A 25,926-nucleotide genomic window follows, 5' to 3' on the forward strand; every position below is an offset into this window, starting at 1 on the left:
TGTAACATGCAACTGTGACTGGAACAGTCATATTCGTGATGAATAAATCGATGGCCAGGAACACGGCGACAAGCAGTAGTGATATGGCGGAAGAGCAAAACTGCACCATGGACTGTTTCCAATGTTTCTCCTGCTTGGTGCCGATGAAAAAAGACACAAGAGGCTGCCGTGCGATGATCAGAATGATGATATGGATGGGAAGAGAGATTGCAGCAGCCACAATCATTTCAGAGGTGCCTTGCATTTTGTGAGTTTGGAATCGGACAAATACTAGATACCTCTTACCTTAACTGTTATTGAGGGTAGCCACTTTTTAATGTAGGCGTGCTAGCATTCAGGCCATGGCTACTGATGTCAACACGGAGCGTGCTTGACTTCTACACGATGGAACGAGATGCGGAGTTGATTTCGGACCAACTCCTCCACCACCGCCGCTGCGGCGCAGGATCACCATCACACCCGTGACCTACCAAGCCAAGCTTGCGACGAGGGCAGGGCATGAATAGTGTGTTGTGATGGATGATACCCTACAGTGTTGAGGCACAGTGTTGGGGCGATCTTTACACACAGTGGAAGAAGTGCGACTGTTCGGTGGCACCTCGGTAACCGTACCCAGGCTAATACGTGCTGGGTAAGGGCGGGGTCTGGGTTGGTACGTACCACTTTGGAGTGGGAGGTTCCTTCCCTCATCTTAGTGAGGGCTGATTCTACAGCGTAGTGCCATACAATTCAGTCTGGCGTCTCTCGCAAGCTCAGCTTTGAACTCACGCCTCAACAAGTATGCCTCACAGCGGCCGCCAGCAGCATATATAAGCGGCACCTCCTAACCTCACCTCAGTCAAAAACACTTTGTCCATAGGTTTGACACAAACCATTGCCTGCTATCTCTTTTACTGCCATGATGAGTATCGAGACACTCGATTTTGCTGGCCAGGCGACTGATCTTGTGTTAGAAGTTGGCCCCAAAGCAGTTCTTCTGAGAGTACAGGCAGAGCTTCTCGAGAAACACTCGCCGGTCTTCAAGAAAATGTTTCTTCCAGACCAAACGGATTCTATCACATTTGACGGATCGGGTACACGACATATCTCGCTTCCGGAAGATAACCCTGCTCTATTTCGAGCCTTATTCTACGCTATCCACGGCCAGTTCGCCAATGTAACTGCCCTTTTCACTGTTCTCAACTTCGCGACAATTCTACAAACCATCGCATTGGCAAGCAAGTATGGAATGGTCCCAGTATTCAACCCATGGATGGGCAGTCTGGTTCTACGAATCCGAAGAAGCTTGCAGCTATTAGATAGCAGCGAGCTTCTGAGTTGCGCCCTGATTCTCAGATTTATCGGGGACATTGAAAGTCTATTTCTCGCCATCTACATTCTTGCCCATTTTGCCAGTCGGGATGAAGAAGGCAGGATGATTCTTGATTCCATACAGCAGCCTTGGTCGGCAGAGCAGTATCAGACGCCTGCGACAGGATATCTCCAAGGGATTCCAATTGATGCAGGCTTAGACCTGATAGGTAAGACAGAATCAGAACCCATTCTCACCCCTAACTAACATTGAGCAATGGAACTAGATGCTATTGAAAGTGTACGGGAAGGCTTATATCGCAACATAGCTATGATCGTTCAGAAGAAGTTTCGAGAGTTGAATGACGCTTCCCAATGCCGATGCTATAAGAAAAGTATAAGGGCCATTCAACAGTTCCTTTCTCTTTCGCATAATCAAGAAGAGCAGATCTTTCTCGACCTGGTAGGATCTGAGGTTGTTGAAGTTCAGACCCTTGCATCCTTTCGGCGCACATCAATCGCAAATCTAATCACTCTGGTCAATACTACGATGAAGGCAGGAATCCAGCCGTACTCTACCGGGAGTAAGTCTTGTTTCACGTGGGAGCCGCGCTGGATAAACCATCATAAGTTCGACGTCGCTTCAATTCCTTACATCATCTGTAAGGCGGATTATTTTAGCAGCATAGCTAATCGGCAAATGTCAATTCGAAGACACAATCTAGGGCTCAATTCAAGTTTGCACCGGTCATCGGTCATCGATACGGCATTGAGCTTAGGTCATCACGCGCAACTACGTCCTCAATCACAACCTCTGCTTTTAACTGCTGGATCGTCACGGCGCTGGAGGGTAACCAGAATATCTAATTTCGTTTTTTGTTTTGAAGGTGCATTTTACTTGGAGCAGCAACTCTACGCCGATTCTCTATACATCCACTGCCTAGCTCAGTTTCCGCTGTCACCCGGGGCAAAATACTTTTTGGATATTATTGGACATGATATTGATGGAATTTACTATACCGGTAGGATCATTCATCGACTAACATACGTTTCTCGTCGTGCTGACCCATCTTTGCTTAGATGAAGAGCCTTGTTGCGCGGTGATTGCACGGACTTATGGTCCGGACTATACGGCATATGAGTTTCAGTCTGCACAAGAGCAGAAGGACTTCTTAGCATCAATGAGCGCAGTTAATAGTAAGAAGGTCTCAGTAGTGAGCAGGTAAGCACATCATTTTCTCTGTAACAAAAGCAAGCATCTAACCATATAATAGGCAACTCCTGACTGGTTTGGTGAGTTCGTTGGGGGGCACGATGAAGTGGCAAGCGGGTGACGTGTAGAATATCTTCTCGAGAAGTTCTTGATGCTCAAGGCAGGACAAGATGTTGATAGTATGATGAGATATACGCTGGCGGAGGAAAATGTGGCAACTCAGATCTCTCGTCCTCCACGTGCTGAACCTGATCGTGTGTAACCATAACCTGACAGAGTGCTTCGTGATCCACATCTACCCCTCTAGCCTTGTTCCATTCTGATAGCAGCATCGAGCTGGATGCTAGAAGTTCGCCAGGCAGGCCAGTGAGGTAGATGACCTATGTGCGTGTCAGCACGCGAGGTTGAGAATTTGGGATAAACGCACAAGCAGAAACTCATCATCGTTAGAACACAGCAACCCTGCACAGCAGCTCATCGAACAGAGTGATATGATAATGTAGGCTAGAAGCTTTCGTCTCTGAGATCGTGATACAAGTAGTAGTCGTGTCAGAAGAAGAAGGTACTCCGTTGCAGTCCAGGCATGTATTGAACACGCAATGACAAGAATGCTAACTCTGCCGACATTGGCAATGTGGCGGGCGCTTGCCATGATCCCCCCAAGCAAGAGGGCACTGCCGGCGGCCGCTGAGAGAAGTTTACGTCGACCACGGGGCTCAGACCAAGATACGCAGATCATGTGTATGATACGCTGTTTTATGTTATTGAGTGGACCGGTTTTGGGGGCGACAACCTACTTCTGAAAGTGTGCGGTAGATTCCAAGCGCATAGATGCAAGTTTCAAGCCGTTGGAGAAGCAAAGGCGGTATAATAGCCACAACTGACAACTGGGCAATCCAAAGGCAGTCGAATGCCAAAGCTTGCGAGGTGAAAAGGCCTTTGTGCTGGTACTGTTGCCCATGCGACCTCTTCCGGATAGCGAAAATGCCGTTGGAGAGGGCATACCGTCTCACGAGGAGCCCTCCGAGGCTGAGAGCGGCCATTGTCCATACGATGACAACGAATGAAACTGCGGCCGCTGAGTGCGCCATGGGAAAGACCTGGAAATTCGGAGAAGCCCGTTGGAACTGCACAATTTGGTCTGAACGAGCGCAGGCCAACGGTGTTTTGTAGACCCCAGCCCCATTCTAAAACTCATGCCTTCACAAGCAAGACATCCGCGCCGCCAGTACCGCCAACGAGCTGCCTCCAGGTAAAAATAGTTCAGTTCTCATGATGGCTATAAGTATCTAAGGTATGTCGTGAGGTGATGGGTGACTTCTTGCAGCCGTGTCATCGCTCACCAACTAGCTCACATCCATTAAACACCCAGACTTGATACAAATGGCAAGAAGCAAGACACAGGGTCGAAGTCGTCCCCGGCGCAAAACGTACAAAACAAAGAATGTCCCATCCAGGAAGGTCTGGGAACGTTATCAAAACTACAAATCTTTCTTGCGTAAGTCAACACTATCCTGTACACATGGGAAGCTTAATCTAATCCGCAACAGTTAACGAAACCAGATTCCGTGTCGGTGATACTATCTCCGTTGCCAACCGTGATACGGTGAGGTGGCAGCAGGACACGGGAGATGGCAAAGCAGATGCAGATTGTCAGCCTAAATGGGCCGCACGCATCACATCTATCAGGGCTAAGGATCCTGCAAACGTCTATGCACTGGTTCAGTGGTTCTATTACCCCCGTGATCTTCCCGAGAAGGCGCAGACAGATGCCGTTTTTGGTGAACAAGAGCTCATCTTGTCGAATCACAGTAGGTGGCCAGACCGCAGCTGGTAGAAAGCTTGTGACACTAATCACTTTGGGTACCTAGTCGATCTTATCCGAGCGCAGAGTGTCATAGACATTTTGGAAGTCAAAGACCTCCGCGATGTTGACGATGCACCACGACATGGTATGTACTGGAGGCGGTTCTGGGACGTTCATGCTCGAGACTTCTGCAACAACGCAAATATCATTGGTCTGTAGGATAAAATCCTAGGTAGTTTGTTGCGCAGTAAACGGGGTCAGTTTTTTCTATCCTACACCAATGACATCATGTGCTGGGTTTAACTCTTGTCCAATCGCGTGTTATATACAGATGCTTATCAACCAGATCAAATGTGGGGTAAGAATTCTGTGCCGCAGCTAGATCCATGGGTTTGATGAACACTAGGAAAGTTCGGGTCCCATTACCGAATATGACTCTACTCCAGCATCGTCACCTTTGATGTACAACATTTACAGTGTTGTCAGGTGTTCTTGAAATAAAAAGAAAGATGCTCTTTACTTCAATCACATGATTCAGGAAATTCAGTTCGATATATAGCTGGACAAAAACTCCTACAAAATTTTAACATAGGTACATCCTGAATCTTCTGAATTGCTGTTCTAGAAAACAACCAACAAATCACAGTAACTCATGTGAACTAATCTGGATCTCCCGCATTTGCCCCACAAAACCGATCCCTCGCTCCTCAGCTCCGCGCTTACCCATCTCAGCCTTACCATTCAGTCATGCATGGACAACGTTCGATGCCGAATCATTGACTGTTGCCGGCAAGCCAAGTCACTGCAGAGCCGCGGTATTACGCTGCAATACTACATAGCTGCAAGATGCGTTTGGTCATAAGAAGTCAAGATCCTTAGAACATTTATCCAAATCAAACAAAACTTGTAGCTACCTTGGATCGATGAGGGTAAAGCGGTACAACAATAGCATTCTGGTACGTTTGTCCTTCTAATCGGTAATTTCGAATCCCATCTAAATCTGTCTAAAACCCGTCTATCATATATCTACCTATCTCCTGTGTCGTTTTTGTCCTAGTAGTTGTGCGAGGGCGTGCATACGACTCCGTAATGATTACTTAGCTTGCATGAAAGTCCTTATCGTCCTCCCCTTCACCAACGCCCCCAACTGTATGTGGAGTATAGATCAGCGGCAAGGGATAAGATGTCGACTGAGAACCCAATTAGGAATGTGGCACGGAAAGCAGGTAGATAGATACTTACAATGTTCTTCTGGGTTGGTGGCCATTCTCCGTCCATTGTATTGGAAGAGTAAATGTAAAAGCGGTGGTTCTTTCGGATGATCAAGTAGACCTGGGCGTCACAGAGCTTATGGAATTCGTCAACCTTCTTGATGAGTGTCTGTCTCCTTTTCCTGGTACGTGCCAGTTGTCGTTGGTGTTCTTTACGTTTATCCATGCTGAGGGTAGATTAACATGATTCAGATCATCTTACTCCCCGCCTTGCTTTGCGGTCAATATATGTGGAAACAGCTTCAAGTTGTGATCCAAATATAGGAGAAAGTCCTGACACAGTAGCTTTTTTGAAATGATATCGAGGTAGGATTGGAGATGGCGCTGGCAATGGCGCTGGCGATGGCGATGGCGCTGGTGATGGCGCTGGCAATGGCGCTGGCAATGGCGCTGGCAATGGCGCTGTGTCTCATGTTGGCGATGTGTGTGGAGCTGGTCACCGATCGTCACCTTTTCTCACCGAAGCACCTATACCGAAGATGGAACTTGACCCCCACCTCTCGTCCAGAAATAGGACCCCTTGACTTGTTTTCTCCCATATCCTAGGTCACATGATCAAGTTTTACATGTAGGAGAGCATCTTGCTTCGATGGACTTGACCAATCAGAACAAGTTCCAAACCGTCGGGTATATGTGACAGGCTTATAAACAACGAAGGGAAACAACACTTTTTACCAGCCTGCTTTCAGTTATCCCCGCAATAGTTATGAATTTTCAGACCGATGTTTCGTCCTGCTTCTGGCCAGTCCCTGTAACAGGCCCGGGGTCGCAAACAGTCAGTCCAGAGTATTGTCTACATGAAGCCCTTTTCTCACAACCGACCAGCCATGACAACACATACTACAGCCCGGTCGTCTGGCCACCACCTCCCCGAAGCACGCTATTAGCCCATCCTCAAGGGGCACCTTTCTACAACCCGACCATGGATGCACCTAACTACCACAACCAGGACTCCCAGAGACAAGAGTGTAGCCAGCCACCGCAATCTCACACGCTGTGGGAAAGGCCACCGCCTCGCCGCAGACGTACAACCCGTTCCTCATCACACGTTTGCGAACTGTGCAATAAATTTTTCACACGGAGATACAATTTGTCTGCTCACATGGAAACACATAACAAAGATCGAGAGCACCCCTTTCCCTGTATGGGATGTACGAAAAGATTTGTTCGTAAGACGGATTGCGAACGCCATTACAAAAGTGTTCATCTGAAGGAAAGGCCTTACTTCTGTGGGTATTGCAAGCAAGGATTTACCCGCAAAGACATCCTCTCAAGGTCAGTAGAAATACCGAGCTTAGTTGAATTCTTTTCTATTTTCTAACAGTTAGTCTTTTAGACACATGGCAGTTGTATGCCCAAATATCGAAAGACAACAGGCGCCTGAGGAAGAGGACAGGACACATATGAAAAGTTCAAACCAGTTTGTTTGGGCCGGAAGCGATAGGGTTTCATAGTTTGGGAAATTGTATCATATTGATCCACTTTGGTTTGGGCGTGCCTGATGCTCTGGCCGACCTGCTAGGTACGGCCAGGGATTTGGTATGGAGTTTGGAGTTGGGTCAGTACTGCAAATAACAAATCTTTATAAAGTCCCTCCTCTCCCCCGATATGAAATGCTTCTCTTCGTTACTTCCCTTACCTTTATCTGGCTGTTACGATGCCTGTGGCTCGTAGCTTGACTGAAAAAGCCGCCAAACGAATCGCGAGACAAGTTCAACGCTTTGCCTTTCAGAATCCCAACACATTTACCTCCGATGATGTGAAAATCGCGGTAGCGATCCAAGGTGAGAATATTAAGGGTCGGGATACTCCTCGAGATGATGAATCGGAACTTACGGAAAAGAATCTTGCTTGGGCCAAGGAGAAGACCAGAGTCAAGGATATGCAACGTTTGAAGGACTACTATGTGGCAAATCAAGACAACAACACAACTCAGACCGAATTACACAGTCCCTATTCACCCGTTGTCCTCAGGGATACTAACTCAAGACAAACACGAGCAAAGACTGCAGCTGGACTGCAAAATATGACGCCTCGAGTCAAGGAATCCTCTGTCACCCCTGTCAACGGACCCGTGGATACAAACGGTAAAGCATTGAAGAATACTGCAGAACAGGGAAAGTCGGGGAACTTAAAGGGACAGACTACTGTAGCTGGACTACAGAGAAAGGAGTCTTTACAAGGTCCAAGTGCTGTGCAACAGCAAAGTGAAATTTTAAAAAAGGCACAAACGTCAGAAGTCCCGCTGGTGCCTTCGAAGCCGAAGCCAAAGCAAGGCCAAAGCCAGACGACAAATCAACCGCAAAGAAAGCCAACATTAAACGGTCAGAGTGGCGGCCCACAGGCACAAATCACTCCACAAGGCACCGGCATGCAAAAGAAGGCAACTTCGGATGGAAACAGGTCAGACTCACAGCGAGTATTAGTTGCTAGCCTGCCAAAATTACAAATCCCACAGGCACCGGAGCTGGGAAAGGAAATTACATCTGCTCAACAGAAGAAAGCGGCTGAGCCACAGAGAAAGGGCACGACATCTCAGAAGTTAGCTGAGCCTCAGACTGCACCTACTCAGCAGAGGAAGATGACAGAGCTAGCGATAAAGGGAACGACGTCGACTCCCGAGAAGTTGGCTGAGCCACAGAGAAAGGGAACGACGTCAACTTCCCAGAGGATAGCTGAGCCACAGAGAAAGGAGACTGCACCTGCTCAACAGACGAAGGAGGCTGAGTCAGTGAGAAAGGGAACGACGCCAGTTACTCAAATGGCCGGGCCACAGAGAAGGGGAACCTCTGGGCAACCTCCTACGTTTAATATACAAAGAAAAAACTCTTCACAGTTGCCCATGGCCGAAGGAAATCAGAAACAGCCGCCACAGCATGATTCTAAGTCTTCGCAAGGGCAGGCTGCTGCGTCACACAAGCCTGCTACCCCCACAGCACACAGCTTGGGACAGTATCACAAAAAACAGGGCACTTCACAAATACCCGGACAGCCTTCAGCGGGGCAAGAACAATCCGAATCTCAAAAGAACCATGCACCAAGAGCAACTCCACATAGCATAGAAACAAAGATACTCACCCACAGCCAGACAGGTTCCAAACGCAGGGCCTCCGGCCCTCTTCCAACGACCGGCACAAAGCGTTTCCGCCCAGACACCGCAAGAGCGAATGTACAACTTAACGGGAATGAAGAGCTTGCCACAAAGCCATTATCTCACAGGGATTCAGATACACGCCAATCAGTTCAAATAAATGACGCCCCGCAAGGGGTCTTAGAAACACAGTCGAAGAAACCATTCGACGAAGACATCATCATGGTTGAGTCGCCAGTTAAAAAAAATGATAGGAAGCGAAAACGACAAAACTCGCACTCTTCTGGCGACGAGGTAAATATCAGGCCCTTTGCTCAAACATATCAGTCCAATCAGCACCAGAGTCATGAGGCTTCTTCTCAACCAATGCAACACAACAAATTCACCTTTCAACCTAGTGTATCTCCGGAAAACAACATATCAACGGACCAAACGTCAATAAATTCGAACAAAGCAGCCGAAGTTCACATACCGCAAAAGCCGAATATTATATTCGCACCGATGTACAAGAACTTTCCGAATCAACGTTCCGAACCGCAGGAAAATCCTACATCCCAAAAAAACTCATCAACTAGTCAGCCGGCGCAGCTATCGGGACAGGAGCCCGCTCGACTGAACAGCCCAAAAAGCCCACAAGGCGAAGCACAAGCATCGCATATGGGTGAGCAGCCCAGATCCCGGGATACATCAACATCAGAAGAATATTCACATACATGTCATCAATGTAAAAAGATGATTGATGAAGAGAGGCAGCTGTTTCCCGGACAATCACTACCGTCCGTGACTCCAAATGTGAGCCACATACACCCGCATTTCTCAACCACGAAGCAAGAGGTTGACGAAACTTGGCCACCGCATACCCGACGATCGACCAGCACGTGTACTTTGGATGGGAGGCCGGTATTGCCGCAACAATACCAAAGCCAGTTATTCACGCAACGGAATTCGGGCACAGAGAACGAGGCTTGGCCACCACAAGGTGCTCGATCGGCTAGTATTTCCACACCGCCACAATACCAAAGCCAGCCATTCACGCAACTTAGTTCGGGAACGCATTATTCACCCCCAGACAGTCGATACCACCATGCGAGAGGAATTAGTCCTTATGCGGACGAGCGGGAATTATTTCAACAATTCCAAGACTGGCGGTTTCTCCAGCATGTGAACGCGCCCAATCGTTTAGCTTTTCGACAACCTACAGAAATTCCCCTCTTTAACTCTAACAGTTTGCTACCAAAATCAAATTCGAAAGATAACTTCACCTATCCATCTTCGTCTTTGAAGATAGAGCTTGCGCTAGACAGAAGACTCGCCAAGATACAATCGGGAAAGCCTGCAGGACAGCCGCCCACCTATTTAACATTTGATATTCAGAATGGACACCAATATTATACATGCAAGGGTGAAGTTATTGGTCTCGATAGACTTCTCGGTACGCAGTATCTCTATGTCGTTGGAATGATGCCAAACGGTGTCCCGCAAGGACATCTCCTTAAGGCCAACCAATTTCCCGAAATACGAACACAGCTGGCACCCTACAACAACGCCATTACGAAAACGGGACTTGTTAATTTGAAGCCGAAAGATGTGACGGTGTTGAGTTTTGCGATTATCACAACGAGCGGCACTCGTAGAACACCAGTGGTTAAAATCGAGCTATTCAATCATCGAACCAGTAGCATCCAGCTTTGCTCAAGAACTGCACTAGCAAATGCACTTTCCACGGCAACCGTCACAGCGACACTAAGGGAGATCTCGAAAACAACATTGCAAGATGTATCCTTTTTGGATAAATAGACTGTGAAATGTTTTGGGAAGGGTCATAATGAATTTAAAGATTGGGCTTGAAGGTATTGGTTCTTTAAAGGATGTAATATTTCTTAAGAAGATTGAATTTTAATAAGAACCCACCCCATAGAATTAGGTATAAAATACTCCATCTTATCCATTGCCATGATAATGCTGAAAAAGTGAGTAATAGCCACCTTTCCTAGCAATAAGATCTTGATGTGTTCCCTCTTCGCAGACTTGACCATTGTCTGATAGAAATAATATGTTGTGGGCGTGCATGACCGAGGATAATCGGTGCCTAGAAGCAATGAGTGATTAGTACCCAAGTGACCTCCTTAAAAAGATAGGCACGTACGCAATGAGAATTGTTGTCTTTCCTTGAAACCACTCTCTCAAGTTCATGTTGACTTGCGTCTCAGTCTCGGTATCGATTGCACTGGTCCCCTCGTCCACAATAATAATATCGGGGTTTTGGACAAACAAGCGAGCTAGCCCAAACCTTTGTCTCTCCCCGCCCGACCATCCACTACTGTGCACTCGATTAATATTGGTTGTCTCACGCCACAAATGGAATTCAAACTTACCCTGCACAGCTAAGTACTTCATGGTACCCTTTCTCGCGACTCATGATACAATCGTGGATGTTGGCCTTCTTGCAAGCCTCGCGGACCTCTTCGTCTGTAGCGCCTTGCCTTCCATATTTCACATTTTCCAGAATAGTTCTGTTAAAGAGACGCGGCTCTTGCTCCATAACTGCCATCCGGGACCGCAGGCTAGACACACCCTAATCTTAGTCTCAGTACATGAGCGGGTTGGTAAGTCACTTACGATTGAAGACGGAATATCCTGATGTCTTGCCCATCAATCTTGACGAGGCCGATCTGCGGATCGTAGGCTCTCAATATCAGCTTGAGTATGGTCGACTTCCCAACCCCGGATGGACCCACAACTGCAGTTATTTTTCCAGATTGGAAAGACAAATTGCAGTTTTCTAGGACCACCTTCTCGGGGTAGGCGAAGCTAACATCAACAAACTCAATGTGGCCGCCGCTAGGTTCAAAGGCTTCAGAACCGTCCCGAACTGCGCATTCTCGTTCTAACATGCGCCTTAAGCTGGCTGCTTTCTTCAAAGCCTCCCTCAAGTTTCCGAACAATGTCATAACCGTTGAAACATCAGCGTGAAAGACATTGGTGTAAGATAGACCCTTGTCCCAGTGTCCTGCAGTCAAGCGGCCATTGCGTATACCGTTCCCCAACACTCTCACCACCAGCACATGCTCTATCAGATAAAGAAGCAGAAGAAAGCATTGCTCACACTTTTGAACCAATCTTAATCTTATCTGAGCCTTCCTTAGTCGAAAAAGAGCTGCTTCGTAGGCGGCCGACTCTCGGGTCTCTTTGGTGTGGAAAAGTATGGCAGTCCAACCACTTATGAAGTCTTCCTGAAGGAGTGATAGGGCAGCTTGAGCGGCCTCTAGCTCCTGCTGTATTCGATCCTGCCGTGTTTGCAAGCTTTGATCCACCAGCCAAGAACATAGCACCTGTGTGAGGCAAATAAGTGCGATGCTAGGGTCGATTGCGATGAGACTGATGCCACTGAATGTTACTGATATTAGATGCCTGGGGAAATTGAACAAAGCCGTATCTACGGTTCTGTATAGCCTACTGGCGCCCATAAATATCCGGGATATCTCTGCCGTGGAGTGTTGATCGTGATATGAGTGATCGAGGCGTAATAGCTTTCTGTGAGCAAGGACTTGAACTAGGTGCTGGCGACGCATTGTGAAGACATCCTCAAATACGCTTAGTGCTGGGGTCAAGAACCGGGAAGCCGAGAAATAGTAAAGATACTTCTTTGCCTGTGATAATAAATTTGTAATGTCCTGGGACTCATTTGCAATCCCATGAGCTATGTCGACCATGCCAGCCCGCTCCTGTATGAGCAAGTGACTAAAGAACTTGTGAGAAAAGAGAAGGACCATTCTCAAAAACAGAAACAACATCTCTGTTATTGATCCATTCAAGTAAATGTGTCCCCAAATGAACCGTAGTTCCCTTTTCACTGAGTGGAAAGCTTCGCGTGTCTCTTGCTGCTCGCCATTTTCGTTTAGGCCAGTCGAAAAAGCGACAGTGTGGCGTGAATAAAGACTATCGATGAGCAACGGCAATAGGACTGAGCCTATACCTAAACAAGCTCTGCTGTTCTCGGAAAGATTGGTTGTACCGTCAAGAGCGACCAAGGTCCAGCAGGCAGCGCAAGTACTGCACTTTGGCCGTCGAAATATCGCTGCGAAATGAAGTGTGTAGCCAAGTATGTATCCGGCGGAAAACGTACGCTCGATGGGAAGTGTATGGGTCTGATGTATATTGAGGCTGCGAACCAAAACCAAAACCAGTTGGAGAATGAATGGCAGTTGTGTCTTCAGAAACTTTCTGGTTGCCTGTCTGGGGAAGTGATGTATGAGGGAGGAATAGACAAAGGCTATAACACACAACGCCCGTAGTGCTGTAAACCAAAAGATTGCCATAGTTTCAAGCTAGAATATGAAGAGGTGTAGGAGCGAGGCTTCAAGATTCAGGGGAAGAGGGACTATATCAATGTGATGGGGGACCATGAAGCGGCTATGCACCTGGCTGCTTTGGGATTGTTCCGGGCTTCCTACATGGGTGTGTGTCTATTCAATTCAGCTTCTAGCCAGTAGGACCGACATCCTGTCAAGCAATGTGAGTGGGGCATAGTGCGAGTAACGCGGTGCCTACTTTTCACACCGGGATCCCAGTACATGCCAACGCAGAATCACAAACTCATGTCTCAAAGCCAGCAGGCGTACAAGTTCCAGATCGGTATTGAGTGGGAGATCCGACTATCTATTCAACCCTAGCCAACCCGAGACAGCTTCCACATTCATTGGTGGCACGTGCTGTCACATGCACCTACATGACGGGTAAGGTCCATACCTAAATCAAAGTTGTTATGATATCATGGCGTCTCCAAAGCAAGGCCCCCCTCGACAGCAGGTAGCAATAGCGCAACAACATCCAGCGATACCCGTGAGAACTTGTCTAACCCAAGATATTTCACCCACTCTCATCGTTTCAATAGTTATCCTCTCTTTTTGATTGATATTCGAGCTTTTCGTCGAGTGTTCCTCGGCTGATATGACTGAAGCTGACATGTTCAGTCTGCGAATGTAAGCGTGGTGGTCTATCAAGAGGAGATGTGGTCAGGTACCTTGAGTCAAGCAACGGTGAGAGCTTCTGAGGAGGTAAATCACGTTATTTGTGGAAGTGGTATAGGAAAAAGGCACGTTCAACACGAAGACTATTTCTTTTTAAAGGATATAGAAGAGATTGAAGCATATGTCTGGCGGAGGGAGAGTGGCGGAGGGAGGGCGGAGGGAGGACGGGCGGATGGAGGGCGGGAGGGCGGAGGGAGGGCGGGTGGATGGACGTAGGGAGGGCGGAGGGAGGGCGGAGGGGCGGGCGGAGCAGAGATCGAGGGAGTTGCAGGGGTTAAGGAGATGCAAGTGTCGCTTTTCCGGATAACGGTATTAGCCACCTGAGCCAGCAATCATTTAAAATGGTTCAGTGAAGCATCCCCTCTCATGTATTAGGCAGCGTGGCCACATGGCTTTCCTGTATCAGGCACATCCGCACCATCACAACATCTAACAGGCCGCCTATTATCTTGAAACATACTTGAAAATAGAGACAATAGCGGGAAAAGTGTCTTGATAATGATGGAGAACTAGATAAACCTGGCTCTCTTAAAAAATACTGATCCCGCCCTACCAACACTTTCAACCGTAGACCTTAGCTACCTAAGTACCTACCTAACGTACACTTTTGCTGCCAGCAATCGTTCAGATCAACACCGCAGGCCGTTTTCGATATGGTACCGCCTCAAAGTTCTTTTAAACTACCGAAACAAAGACGAGCGCAACCCGGCTTCGATGAACGTCATAATGTTATACAACAGAACATCACTATGAATTCATATCTCAATCAAAAACATGCAGCTTTGAAATATTTTTCCTGTTCGGTAACAGCTCGTCAGCCAGGGCGTCGTCAAAACGACTTGAAGGGAGGCAGAAGTTATGCGAGGTTCGAACTCTTCCTGTGGCTACCGGCTGAACTGCGCTTGATGATATGGAAGTTAGCTCTTGCGGTTTCCAGAACGATCACACTTCGATACCGACATGGGCAGCTTGCCGAGATTTCTCGACCGATAGGTATCGAAATGACGTGCAAGGAAGTCTACACTGTCTTTTTGGAACAAAACCCTGATAGGTTCAAAGCCCACAGAACACGCTGGAGACTTCTCGTCGATCATAGTGAGGGTTACACAATGGCATGGCAACAGAGAATCAAGAGCGCGAACGAGCATGCATTGCCAGTCAACTTCAATCAGGACCTGTTTGTTATTACTGGTATACCACCATATATAGTCAGATATCCCGAAGATATCGAACTGCCGCCAGCCACGCTCCATAGTTTTGGTCGGCAGCCCGATATGTGGGAACGATTCTCTCAGCCGTATGTTTCCCAGCTTAGGAAGATTGTATTGCCATTGGAAATGTCCGAGTTTCTTTCGCACGCTCTGGGCAATCAGTCCCCACTTCCCCAGCTCAGGAGGCATGGGTACTTATGAGAGGAAATATAAGGGAATCTTGCGCCAACATGAATCCAAATACGTTCCACTATCACTGCCCACTGCATCACCACGATGTATTTCCCTCCAGATTCACGCGTATAGATAAATTATTACGACCAGGAACGCAAGTATGTCCTGCCTGCGAATGGGAAACTCAGTCCTTCCCGGTCTTCTTCCCGATGGAGTTACTGCGGTCGAAGCATGATTTCAGGGTCACTTACGACATGTCCCTTGGGAAATACCCACGTTTGTCTAACATATATCGCTCTAGAAACCCCATCATCAGATTGATCAGGAAGGAAAGAGTGCTGAACTTGAAGGAAAGAAACTCGGAAATTTCTCACGATATTGCCGCTGCCTGCTTAAGCGGAACTGGAAAGGTCATCTGCTCTCATTAGCGCGGGATGGTTATTTCTGATGCTGCCGGTTTTAGTTTGACTCCTCTTCACCAACGCTCTCAGGTTAGAGTGGCTCGGTAGATCCCGAATTAGAGCGGCGCGGTCGGCCGTGCCATGGCACTGTCGTCCGAGGACAAGAGTTGATGGATGCCGCTGGCGGCGCGGTTGTCGTTGGTGGCATTTCTGCTCCACTAACAGGTTAACGACGGCACGGTTGCTGAGCGATTGTGCTTCATATTCCTGTGGCCGCTTCAGATGACCCTTATAATCCAGCACTTCGAGCTCTCAAATTTTGCAAATTCAGCATCATCGTACCATCCTCGGCCCCATCAGCTCAAAAAGATGACCAGAAGTGCGACTCTGCGACGGCCCAAGGCATCCCGTGCTATGCCCAAAAAGCGTCGAACAACCCGTGCTCCCAAAAAACATGGCGGCGCCTGCAAGCGACATACCACGCGTGCTCACAAATGCTCGGTTGGCTCCCAGCACCTAACGGGCAACATAGAAGCCACCATATCATCACCAAATGAACAGACGAACGAACCCGGCCCGGAAGGCAACACTGATCTTGCGACAACCCAAGCCATACAACCCCAAACGACTCAGTCACAGGCCTTCAATTTGATTGATCAAGTTTTGATGGCGGAGTGGGGCTCCCTTTTTGAACAGTCTCTGATCACGGAGCAAAATTCTTTCCTGAAAGGCCAATATCAATTTCAGATGGCAGAATGGGACTTTCTTGCCGCTGTGTGGGCCGCCCCGGGCCTGGCCGGGGGGACCGAAGATGCGGCAGGACTTGGCTATGACTGGACTACTCTCGATGAAAATTCCACCCAGTTGGACCATGGTTGTGCGGGGCTGGCTGATGGCAGCATGAGTGATAATGGCCAGCTTTTTAGTTTGGAAGATATTTGGAGTGGGTGGGAAGCATACGATATACACGTGCATCAGTTCATGGACAGTCATATTGGGGAAATGTAAGGCTGAATTAGATTACTGAAATTTTGTTGGAAGGCGATGTTGTTACTTACGGTGGTGGGCTGAAGATAACTAAAAGGGAGATTGTAGGAGTAAATAAACATGAAAGTTTTTGCTACCAAGAAACTGACAAGCTACCTTAGGTGAAGAAGAAAAAACTTCATGCTTGAAGACCCTTAATGTCTACTTCGCTTGAGTCAAAGTGTTGCTACCAACTGGGAAAGCTACCTACATACTCTCTTTCCGCTTTTTCGTGTCAATGTCCTGGACACCGTCATCCTTCCTTTTCCGCTTTTTTTCTATCCCGCCACACACAGCTGCTCCCGTTTGTCCGTCCTGCTGATGACAGTTCCATGTATGGTCCAACCACTCCTCGCGTGTTTTTATTTCCGCCGCTACCGAACCTTTCCTCTTGCATTCCGGGCATTCAAATGGCTTTTTGAACATCTTGCTATGGGACCTATTGACATGTCTTGAGTGGCTATTTCCGGGGTGGTGCATTTGTTCGCAAAACAGGCATCGGGCTGATCTGGTGGTTGGTGTTGTAGTTGGACGTGCCTTTTTGTCAGACCTTTTACCAGGCAGCCACGGCGTGTAATTTATACCGTGGCACTTGGCTGTGTGGCTACTCCATGCCTCAGGACCTTCAATAATAACTTCGGGACAAAGGGGGCATGGTATGGGTTTGTCGAACGTCCCCTTCTTGAAGTGTTGATCTTGGTTGTGCCGTGTTAAACCATTACGTTGGGCGAAGGTGCGTTGGCAAAAGAGGCATGTCCATGCCTTAGTATCAGGTTCCTCAACCATCGTCTGTCCTTCGGTGAGAGAATGTATCACTGCCTTAAGCTCTGTGACGCGGTGTCCCAAGTATGAGACGAGCATTCGACAGTATATCTCGGTTCTCCTTGGCTTCCCAAGATCTCTTTCAGCCAAAAACCTGCCCATATAACCTCCTTGGTCGTGAGGATGGGGGGCAGGAGGGGTGCCTCGGGGTATCGGGATATCTTCAATTGACTGGCCTAGCGCCCGGCGTCGATCCACCTCTTCTAAATATTCACCTCTCCGCTTTTCCACTATTAAGGCCAGTATCTGTTTCCGTCTAGTCGCCAGCGCAGCATAAGCTCGATTGATATCAGGAGAGGAGGATCTTGCTTTCGCCTGTTTATACTCCCAAGTAAGCTTGGTAATATCCACACGTTGTCGTAGACTTTCCTTATCCTCTTCGGTAGGATATAGGGGTGCATTGACGTCTCTGAGAAGTGTGGCGCGCTGAAGACTGCGAAAGAGTGAGTGGTGTTCTCCTGCGGCATCAGCGCCAAATATGATTGGCATAAGCTCCTGGCGTATGTGCTCGGGCTGGTAGCTTGATTCAAACACAGCTGTCGTATTTGACATAAGATGACCGCGCAAGGCCGGAGTCAGAGGGCCTGTGTCAAGGTTAGTGAGGGCTTTGAAAGATCGTCAGGTTTGAATCGTACCATCGAGGACAGACCCTGCACCAACGCGCAGGGAGTAAGGCCTGATCGTGTCGCGGTTTCCTGCCACACGCCACAACTCATTCCATATGTCCCAATACTTATGGTAGGGCACAGGGAAAATCTCTTGCTCCATTTTATCTTCTTTCCATCTAAGATCAAGGCAGTCCGTCTGGTCTAAATTTGGTCGCGTCAGTAGCTCCTCCAGAGAACCAAAATCAGCCTCGAAAGCATTGTCGTGAATAGCTTGTGCGATAATCAAGCTAAGAAGACAGATCGTCTGGCATGGGACAAGAGTGATGGAGAATTGTACGCTATGAAAGATTAGAAAAGGAGTCTCAAGGTGCTATTTCCTGACAACTTACACTGCATTGTGTGAGTTTGCGGTATACTGGCGCCTCTTGTTGTGAACAATCTTAATCGTTGCGCAAATCGCAAGATTTTTCGGATTATCATCCACTCGCAAGCATCGAATACGAACGTGCTGATATTTAAAGGAGACAATAGAGCCAGGGCGGAACCCAAATCCTGCAAGGAGAAGGACCGAGTGAAATGCAACCCGTTGCCTTGCGGTACATCGGAGATCTGATGGTCGTGTCCAGAGCGTGTCCAAAAGGAGAATGATATCGTCAGATGTCAGAACTTTCTTCTCGTATGTTTGCTCCCTGGATAAATGGAGCTCGTCGCTTAATTCAACTCGAATCCACTACGTAAATGGTGAGTACCTTACTCGGTCGAAAATGAGAAAATGAAAAGACTAACCCTGGATACATCGGCGACAGGTCCAGATCCGGGATTGCCCCCGGCCCCCACGTCCGCCCATCTCAACTTCCATTTGTGTCTGTTATCCCGGTCGTTGTGTCGTGCTTCGTTCAGAATAGTTGTGTCGGCCATGTAGACGATATTCCTCCAGAAAGTAAGAGCTGACTTTGCCGCGGATATAGTTTGAACTACCTGTGTTTCAGATTGACCAATGGCCGGGCGCTTTTGTCGTGACCGTAGAACGTGCTCATAGAGAAATGCCCGAATCAGGCTTTTGGGTTTGTCCTTGTTCTCACAAAAGTCCATCCAAGCAGTCGTCATGCTGTAATCCTGGTCGGGAATGTTACGATACCACCTACGAAGCTGTCAGTGGCCTGCCTATCTTCTTGAACTATTTAAGGTACTGACCACTCAAATTTTTGCCAATCTCTTTTGGCGGCTTCCTGGGCTCGTTTACTGACGGGTACAAACTCGAGGATCGGATTTGACTCAAACCGCTGGATAAGTTGAGCAGCGCTTACGAGCCCGGCGTCCTCATCATCCGAGTCGAGTGAAATTTGGAGGACTCGAGGCATGGTTAGTTAGAAGGTGTGGACGAGGATATGCTTGACGTGATGCTGGTGGATGATGGATGATGGATGATGGATGATGGATGATGGATGATGGATGATGGATGATGGATGATGGATGATGGATGATGGATGATGGATGATGGATGATGGATGATGGATGATGGATGATGGATGATGGATGATGGATGATGGATGATGGATGATGGTTGATGGTTGATGGATGATGGTTGATGGTGGGTTGAGTGGCTAGCTGATGTTAACCCACAACGAAATGATGGCGGGAATCCACGTAAGTATTATAGACTGAGATTGAGATTATCTATTTAAAGTAATGGCGCTGGCATAACGGTGTTTTGGACGTTATGGCTACGCCATTTAAAACGGGCACAGCCGTTGATTGCTTAACATGAAGATCTGTCGCGGCCATTTTCAGCCCTCGTTCTGTCACAAATTTGGGTGGTAGATATCTCAAAAGATAAAACTGGTATCGCCAGACTAGTACTCAGGTGGGTGACCACTGGGGAATCCCTGGTGTTGTATGTTTTTGCAAATTTTTAGTGTTTGTGCTCCACTTTAGGGGGCGGTCAGGGGTTAGAGCTCCACATTGTACTGGTGAATGGAGACCTTTCTCCGCCAGGTGCCTGCTGCCGCTGATGTTTGTAGTTTGCAAGCTTTGTGTTAGATATCTTGTAAAGCTGAGCTAGATGGTACGTAGGTTTGAAGTTTCGAAGGTTAAACAGTTAGGAATGTGGCGTGGAGCTAGGACAACACGCTGCACCAAGATCAAGCACGCGGAGATAACTGCCGTGAGTGTGGCAAGTGCGGAACAGATCAAGTCACCGAGATTTTACCATTAAATCATTAAGTTTCCGTAGTGATGAGAGGGATGGCATTGGTGTTTGTAGATGCGGGGCGCCTGGTGTGTAATATATCCTGCAGGCTGGCAACTACAGCCTGATATATCGGAATAGCTTTCGCTGAGTTTCTGACCTTCTTCTCAAACCTTCTACTCAAGCATGCCCCTAGTATTGTCAGTTTCGCGGGGTTCTTTACACATCCCCGACCTTAAAATCGCCTCCTGGTTTTCTTCTTTGATAACGCCAGCGCAAAAAAAAGTAAAGCTTGTTCCCTGCCCAAAATGAACTCTGAATTCAGTCAAGTCCGAACAACACACCCAAGCTATGACATAAATTCGACGACTCTCAGTCCCCATGCTAACACCCAAAACGAAGCGGTCGGTTTGGGGACGCTCTCCAACTCTCAACTCATAAGTGTCATTATTGGCTCATCAGCTGCGGTCATCATAAACCAGTGTCTGGTTGCTGTGTGGTGGTGCAAATACAGGCGTAGACGATCGGTATCGTCACACCATGCTGAAGCAAAACAGAAAGACGGTATAGGATTAGACGTGGAAAAGAAACTGGAAACAATGATGGGTGGAGATTCGCTAGCCATCCATGAGCTGGATGGAACGCCGATACGTGAGGTAGATGGGAAACCGGGGTCTAGGGTAGAGATGGATCTTGGACATGGGGCCAGTGAAATGGATGTGGTGTTTGGGTACGTGGAGTTGAGTCAGGGCTTTGGGTCTAGAAACCCTGAGACTTTTGGAAGAGGAAAAGATAATAACAAGGAGAAGGATGCATGATCTTTGCATAGGTGCCTACTTTGCCGTTAAGCTCCTTGCACTTCAGCCCGCATTTGTCAGCCATCATACTGTTCCAGAGAAGTACCGCTTCTTCTAGGACCACAAACAGAATTAGACACAGATGAAATTTGCTGAGCTTCAACAGAATCTTGAGAGGCGTTGTAACGGCATACGGCTACAGGGTTAGGGTTAGGACAGGAATACAGGGTCAGGGCTGAGGATGAGGGCTGCGGCCAATGGGAGCAAAGGGAAGCACAGGCCACGTGGGGCAGGCAAGGCAGGGTAAGGATATCTTGCAGAGCAAGCAGGGCCACACACACTTACTTTTCCTTTTCCTCATCTTTCGATTACTTTAGCTACGGAATAATATTGGCCTTGACCTATTTCAGCCTCAGCTTCGTGACAATCGAAAGATCAAAACCACTATAGCCTGGGAAGGTTGAAATATCCCAAGGATACGACAATTTCGACGAATTGATCGACAGACAAGCGCGCGCCACCCTGGTCGCTGCGACAGCCAAGAACGGCTAGACCTGCGCGGTTTACGACAAACCTGCGGCAACCCACTTGCGCGGTCAACCTTTCCCTGAAAAATATTTTTCTAGGAAGAATCGACCAATCAGGAGCTGGTTACTCCTTCCAGGGCCTTGGAAGCCCTCTTGTCTGAATACCCTCATCACCTCACCCCCCCCTACACAAGCCGCATCCCCACCTACCACGACAACGATGGCCTCGACGGCCCCAGGAGGCTACCGCCTCTCGAACAACTCGAAGCACGAGATCTACCTAGGCGTCTCCGAAGCCTGGAAAGCAGTGCTTTTCGACAACAACGTCCCGGCTGAACAAGCCACGCTCGAGCAGCGGCGACTCGCGGAAGAACTAGTCGCTAAAACCCACGCGAAAATGACGGCACCAGGCGCCCAGACCCCCAACTGCCTGTGGAACTGCGAGGGCTGCCTGGCCTGCGCAGGCTCCTGCTACGACGACCCGTGTCGAAATGAGCAATGCCCCTCACACGCGGACCGCAGGAAGACAGCCTCTTCGCCGACGAAGCCGCCCTCAGAAGGGACGAAGAGATGGGAGACTCCCTCCCAACGACCAGACCGACCACTCCCACCCCGACCGGAAGGACCGCAGGGACACTACCTCCTCACCCACTGCCGTCGCGCCCACGCAAGACAACGGCCCCCGACAACCCAGACAGAAGCTGTCCCCTCGGACTAGATAGGCCCAGCGCACGAGGCCTCGAGGACAGCCGGCATGCCGGAAGACCCCTCTAGACCCAGAAGTAGAGGCCCTCTTCAGGGACATGGACCACGACAGAACACAAGCCCTCCAAAGGCAAGAGGTGCTCAGGAACATGGCACAGAGCCTAAACGGCGCCCTGGCAGCCGAACTGGCCGGCCCGCAGGCAGAATGGGCGTCCTTTGCAAGGAGAAAGTCCTTTGGCTCTTTAGGATACTTAAGGACATCGACGGCACTACAGGAGCCCCCGGCTCAGCGAGGAGCGCCTGGTCGACCAGCTTCGACTCTAAGAACTCCTCGACAAGCACGACCAGGAGCACCAGCCCGACGACAGAGGCCCGGGGCCCCTCAAAGACCCCCAAACTCGCCAAGACCCCGACGGGCAGCAATGCAACCAGCGTCACGTGGGCCCAGGTGGCGACGAGCGGGGCCAGCAGCAGCCAAGCCGCCAGCAGCGCGCGGACAAGTGTCGCCAGCCTGACTGCCCACGCCCCCGATCCAACAGCGGGCTGGAAAACAGTGGGCCGCAACAACAAGGCCAACCGAGAAGACGACCGCCTCTTCGTAAGGCTCCCCGACGGCCACCCGTGGAGACAGGCATCAGCGGAGGGCTTCAGAGTCGCACTCTGCCGACAGCTCAGGGCCCCACTCAGCCTCATCCGCTCGGCCAAACAAGTCGACACTGGCTTCGCGATCGTCCCAGCCGACAAGAAGGCGCGGACGCAACTACTCGCCCTAGCGCCAGCCCTAACCACACACGGCGCGAAGCTTGACGAATCGGCCACCTGGCATACCTACGTAGTCCCCAGGGTACCGAAGACGGTCAACGGGCCTGACGGCAGCATCGACACCAACGACCTCATGGAAGACGAGATCCTCCGGGCCACTAAGGCCAAACCGGTCTCGGCGAAGAAGTCGAAACACGCCCTACCCGACGACACTCACGCCGACTGGGTCGTATCCTTCATCAAACCCGTCCCTGACCACTTCAGACTCTTTGGCAGCCCGCCGGCCAGAAAGATCACCAGAAGTGCAAAAGCCAACCAGTGCTATAGATGCCAAGGTTACCACGACCCACGCATCTGCGATAGACAAGCCAGATGCAATAACTGCGGAACTGATCACCCACCAGGGCCCTGCGCCAGGCCACCGAGATGCGCCAACTGCCACGGACCACACAAGGCAGACTTTGAGCGTGCCCGGCCAGACCAAGGACGGAGGGGCGTCCTCAAGAAACCAACCAACAGGCAGCTCAAGGCCATACGCAAGGTAGGCGAGGCCCTGTACGCGGCGGCACACCCAGCGGAAGGAAGGAACACCGACCCCCAACCCGCAACGACCAACCCCCGGCCACAGAACCATGCCTGTGAGACCCAGCGAGCCCAGGAGAGCGGCCAAAACGGACGAAAGTCCGGGCTCTCTCCTTCTTACAGGCCAACGTAGCCAGAAGACCAGGGGCACACGACGCCCTCCTCAATATGGCGTGGGAAAGGACTGCCGACGTCATATTGGTACAGGAACCATGGGCACGAACCCAGGACGGCAGAAGAATGACCAAAACCCACAGAGGATACCAGCACTACACGCCAACAGAAGACTGGAATGCGGGACCCCCCAGGGCGATGGTATACATCAAAAAGACACACAAGGGGACCCAACAGAGCCTGGGACACGCGGGACACCGCGACGCCTGCGCGGTAGAAGCCCAAAGGGATAGTCTGGGTCAGCCTATACAGGACAGACTTGGCGACGACGAGGTGCTCGACCTGGTCGAAAGCTGGCACCCCGGCAGACCAGCGATCATAGGAGGCGACTTCAACGCCTACCACCCTACCTGGCAACCGGGAAAGGAGTGCCCGGCGGGGAGACGAATAGCTGGATGGCTGGAAGACCGCCTCACCCTGGCATCGCTGCAGGGACCCACCAACATACACGGAAACACCATCGATCTGGTCCTCTCAACGAGCACAGAGGTAAAAGCCTGGGTGGACGGGGACACCTACACCGGATCGGACCACTACACCCTGGCGGGGACGGTACCACCAGCAAGCCCACAGGCAACCAAGAAAGGTAGACCCTACGTCCCAGCCAAAGAGGAGGATAGGGCGCTCTTCCGCTCCCTGACTAGATGGGGCATGACACAAGTACCGACGGTAGCACACACAACCAAGGACCTCGACCACTGGGCCCGCTCCTACAGAACGCCCTCGTAGGCGCGATCAAGGAGCAGGACGCCTGAGAAGACAAGCAGGAGGCACCACACAATGGTGGAACGAGGAGTGCAAGGAAGCACGCGTGGCGCTACAGCAGAGCCGCAACGACCCCACACAAGGGGAGGAAGACCGGAAGCAAATACGCAAGACGTTCGAGACAACGGTCAAAAAGGCAAAAAGAGAGCACTGGCAACAGAAGCTCGAGCAAGCGTCCTCGAACAAGGACATCTACGCAGTGGCGGCATGGCACAAGGCAACCGACACCTTCGCCCCCCCGCCGCTGGTCCACAGGAATAGGACCTTTACGGAACCGGGGGAAAAGCTAGAACTACTTAGGAAAGAGGTGGTTGAAAGATTCGGAGAAGACGGGGACACCACAGAGCCTTGGGTTCTCGCCCAACCCACCGACACTATACAATGGGACAACACGATCTCCCCGGAGGAGGCAAGGAGATGCACAATCGGGACCACAAGCACAGCTCCCGGCACAGACGACGTCACGGTAGACCTACTACGCGAGGTGTGGCGGGAGATAGGCGACAACATCACGGCCCTCTTCAGACAGTGCCTCCTCTTAGGGCACCACCCGCTCCCCGTTTAAAGAAGCGGAAACGGTAATGCTCAGGAAACCGGGCAAAGACAACTATACCACGGTCAGAGCGTGGCGCCCGATCGCCCTCCTATCGTGTATAGGGAAGGGTCTTGAAAGACTGATAGCCAGAAGGATAGGCTTCACCGCAGTCAACCAAGAAGTGCTCGGCCCCACCCACATAGGGTCCCTCCCGAGGAGGTCCGCCGAGGACCTCGTTCTGTGCCTGGTACACGACGTCGAGAGAGCCTGGGAAGGGGTAAGGCGGCGGCGCTCCTGACAATGGACGTACAGGGCGCCTTCGACGCGGTCAGAAAGAATAGGCTAGCAGGGAGGCTAAGGCAACAAGGCTGGCCACTGAATGTCTGCGAATGGGTACACTCCTTCATGTCACACCGGAGCTCAGCCATGAGATTAGGAGACTGCACCCTCCCCTAGAAGAGTGGCATGCGGACTCCCACAAGGGTCCCCTGCCAGCCCGGTCCTCTTCGCACTCTTCCTACAGCCACTGGTTAAGAGAGCTGGCCGGGGCGTCGGCGTACGCAGACGACCTCGGACTGCTGGCTGTAGGCAAGAACGCCCAGGAGTGCGCGGCAATACTGGAGGCTACGGCCGAAAAGGCGGAGGCCTGGGGCTCCAGGAATGGCGTCGAGTTCGACCCAGCCAAGTGCGAGCTACTACACCTTACGAAGAGCCGCGCAACCCCCCGCAGTAAGGATAGGCAATACGGAGGTGACGCCGAAACAGGAGGTCCGATGGCTGGGTTTCTTCCTGGACCCCAAACTCAACTTCAAAGCCCACGCCAGTCGGTGGGCGACGAAGGCACTGAAAATAGCGAACCACCTGCGAAGGCTGAACAGGGTGGCCAGGGCACCCCACCAAGAGCCACGGCGGAGGCGGTCCGGGCAGTGGTCGTACCCACGGCGACG

The 25,926-nt window shown here is 50.2% G+C and overlaps 4 protein-coding genes across 4 annotated transcripts; 2 read left to right on the plus strand and 2 right to left on the minus strand.

Moving 5' to 3' along the window:
* Positions 1–898: 898 nt before the first annotated feature.
* On the plus strand, positions 899–1,558 carry QC762_0069380 (uncharacterized protein; the record flags this gene model as incomplete). Its single annotated transcript, XM_062883724.1, has 1 exon — positions 899–1,558. One exon carries the CDS (start codon positions 899–901, stop codon positions 1,556–1,558), a length of 660 nt encoding a protein of 219 aa, XP_062743778.1.
* A 4,729-nt stretch (positions 1,559–6,287) lies between these two features.
* QC762_602450 (uncharacterized protein) lies at positions 6,288–6,902 on the plus strand (the record flags this gene model as incomplete). The annotated part of the gene is made up of 1 exon (XM_062891935.1): positions 6,288–6,902. One exon carries the CDS (start codon positions 6,288–6,290, stop codon positions 6,900–6,902), a length of 615 nt encoding a protein of 204 aa, XP_062743779.1.
* Positions 6,903–10,613: 3,711 nt separating this feature from the next.
* QC762_602445 (uncharacterized protein) lies at positions 10,614–11,623 on the minus strand (the record flags this gene model as incomplete). The annotated part of the gene is made up of 4 exons (XM_062891934.1): positions 10,614–10,761; positions 10,819–10,992; positions 11,048–11,236; positions 11,292–11,623. The coding sequence occupies 4 exons, from the start codon at positions 11,621–11,623 to the stop codon at positions 10,614–10,616; spliced, it is 843 nt and encodes a 280-aa protein (XP_062743780.1).
* Positions 11,624–17,499: 5,876 nt separating this feature from the next.
* QC762_0069410 (uncharacterized protein) lies at positions 17,500–19,653 on the minus strand (the record flags this gene model as incomplete). Its single annotated transcript, XM_062883725.1, has 7 exons — positions 19,533–19,653; positions 19,139–19,410; positions 18,731–19,085; positions 18,334–18,674; positions 17,972–18,282; positions 17,552–17,920; positions 17,500–17,507 (listed from the first exon to the last, which is right to left on the minus strand). The coding sequence occupies exons 2-7, from the start codon at positions 19,303–19,305 to the stop codon at positions 17,500–17,502; spliced, it is 1,551 nt and encodes a 516-aa protein (XP_062743781.1). The 5' UTR covers positions 19,306–19,410; positions 19,533–19,653.
* Positions 19,654–25,926: the final 6,273 nt, after the last annotated feature.

The sequence above is a fragment of the Podospora pseudocomata genome, chromosome 4 (assembly GCF_035222375.1).
Source record: "Podospora pseudocomata strain CBS 415.72m chromosome 4, whole genome shotgun sequence".
In the NCBI taxonomy this organism is placed as follows: Eukaryota; Fungi; Ascomycota; class Sordariomycetes; order Sordariales; family Podosporaceae; genus Podospora; species Podospora pseudocomata.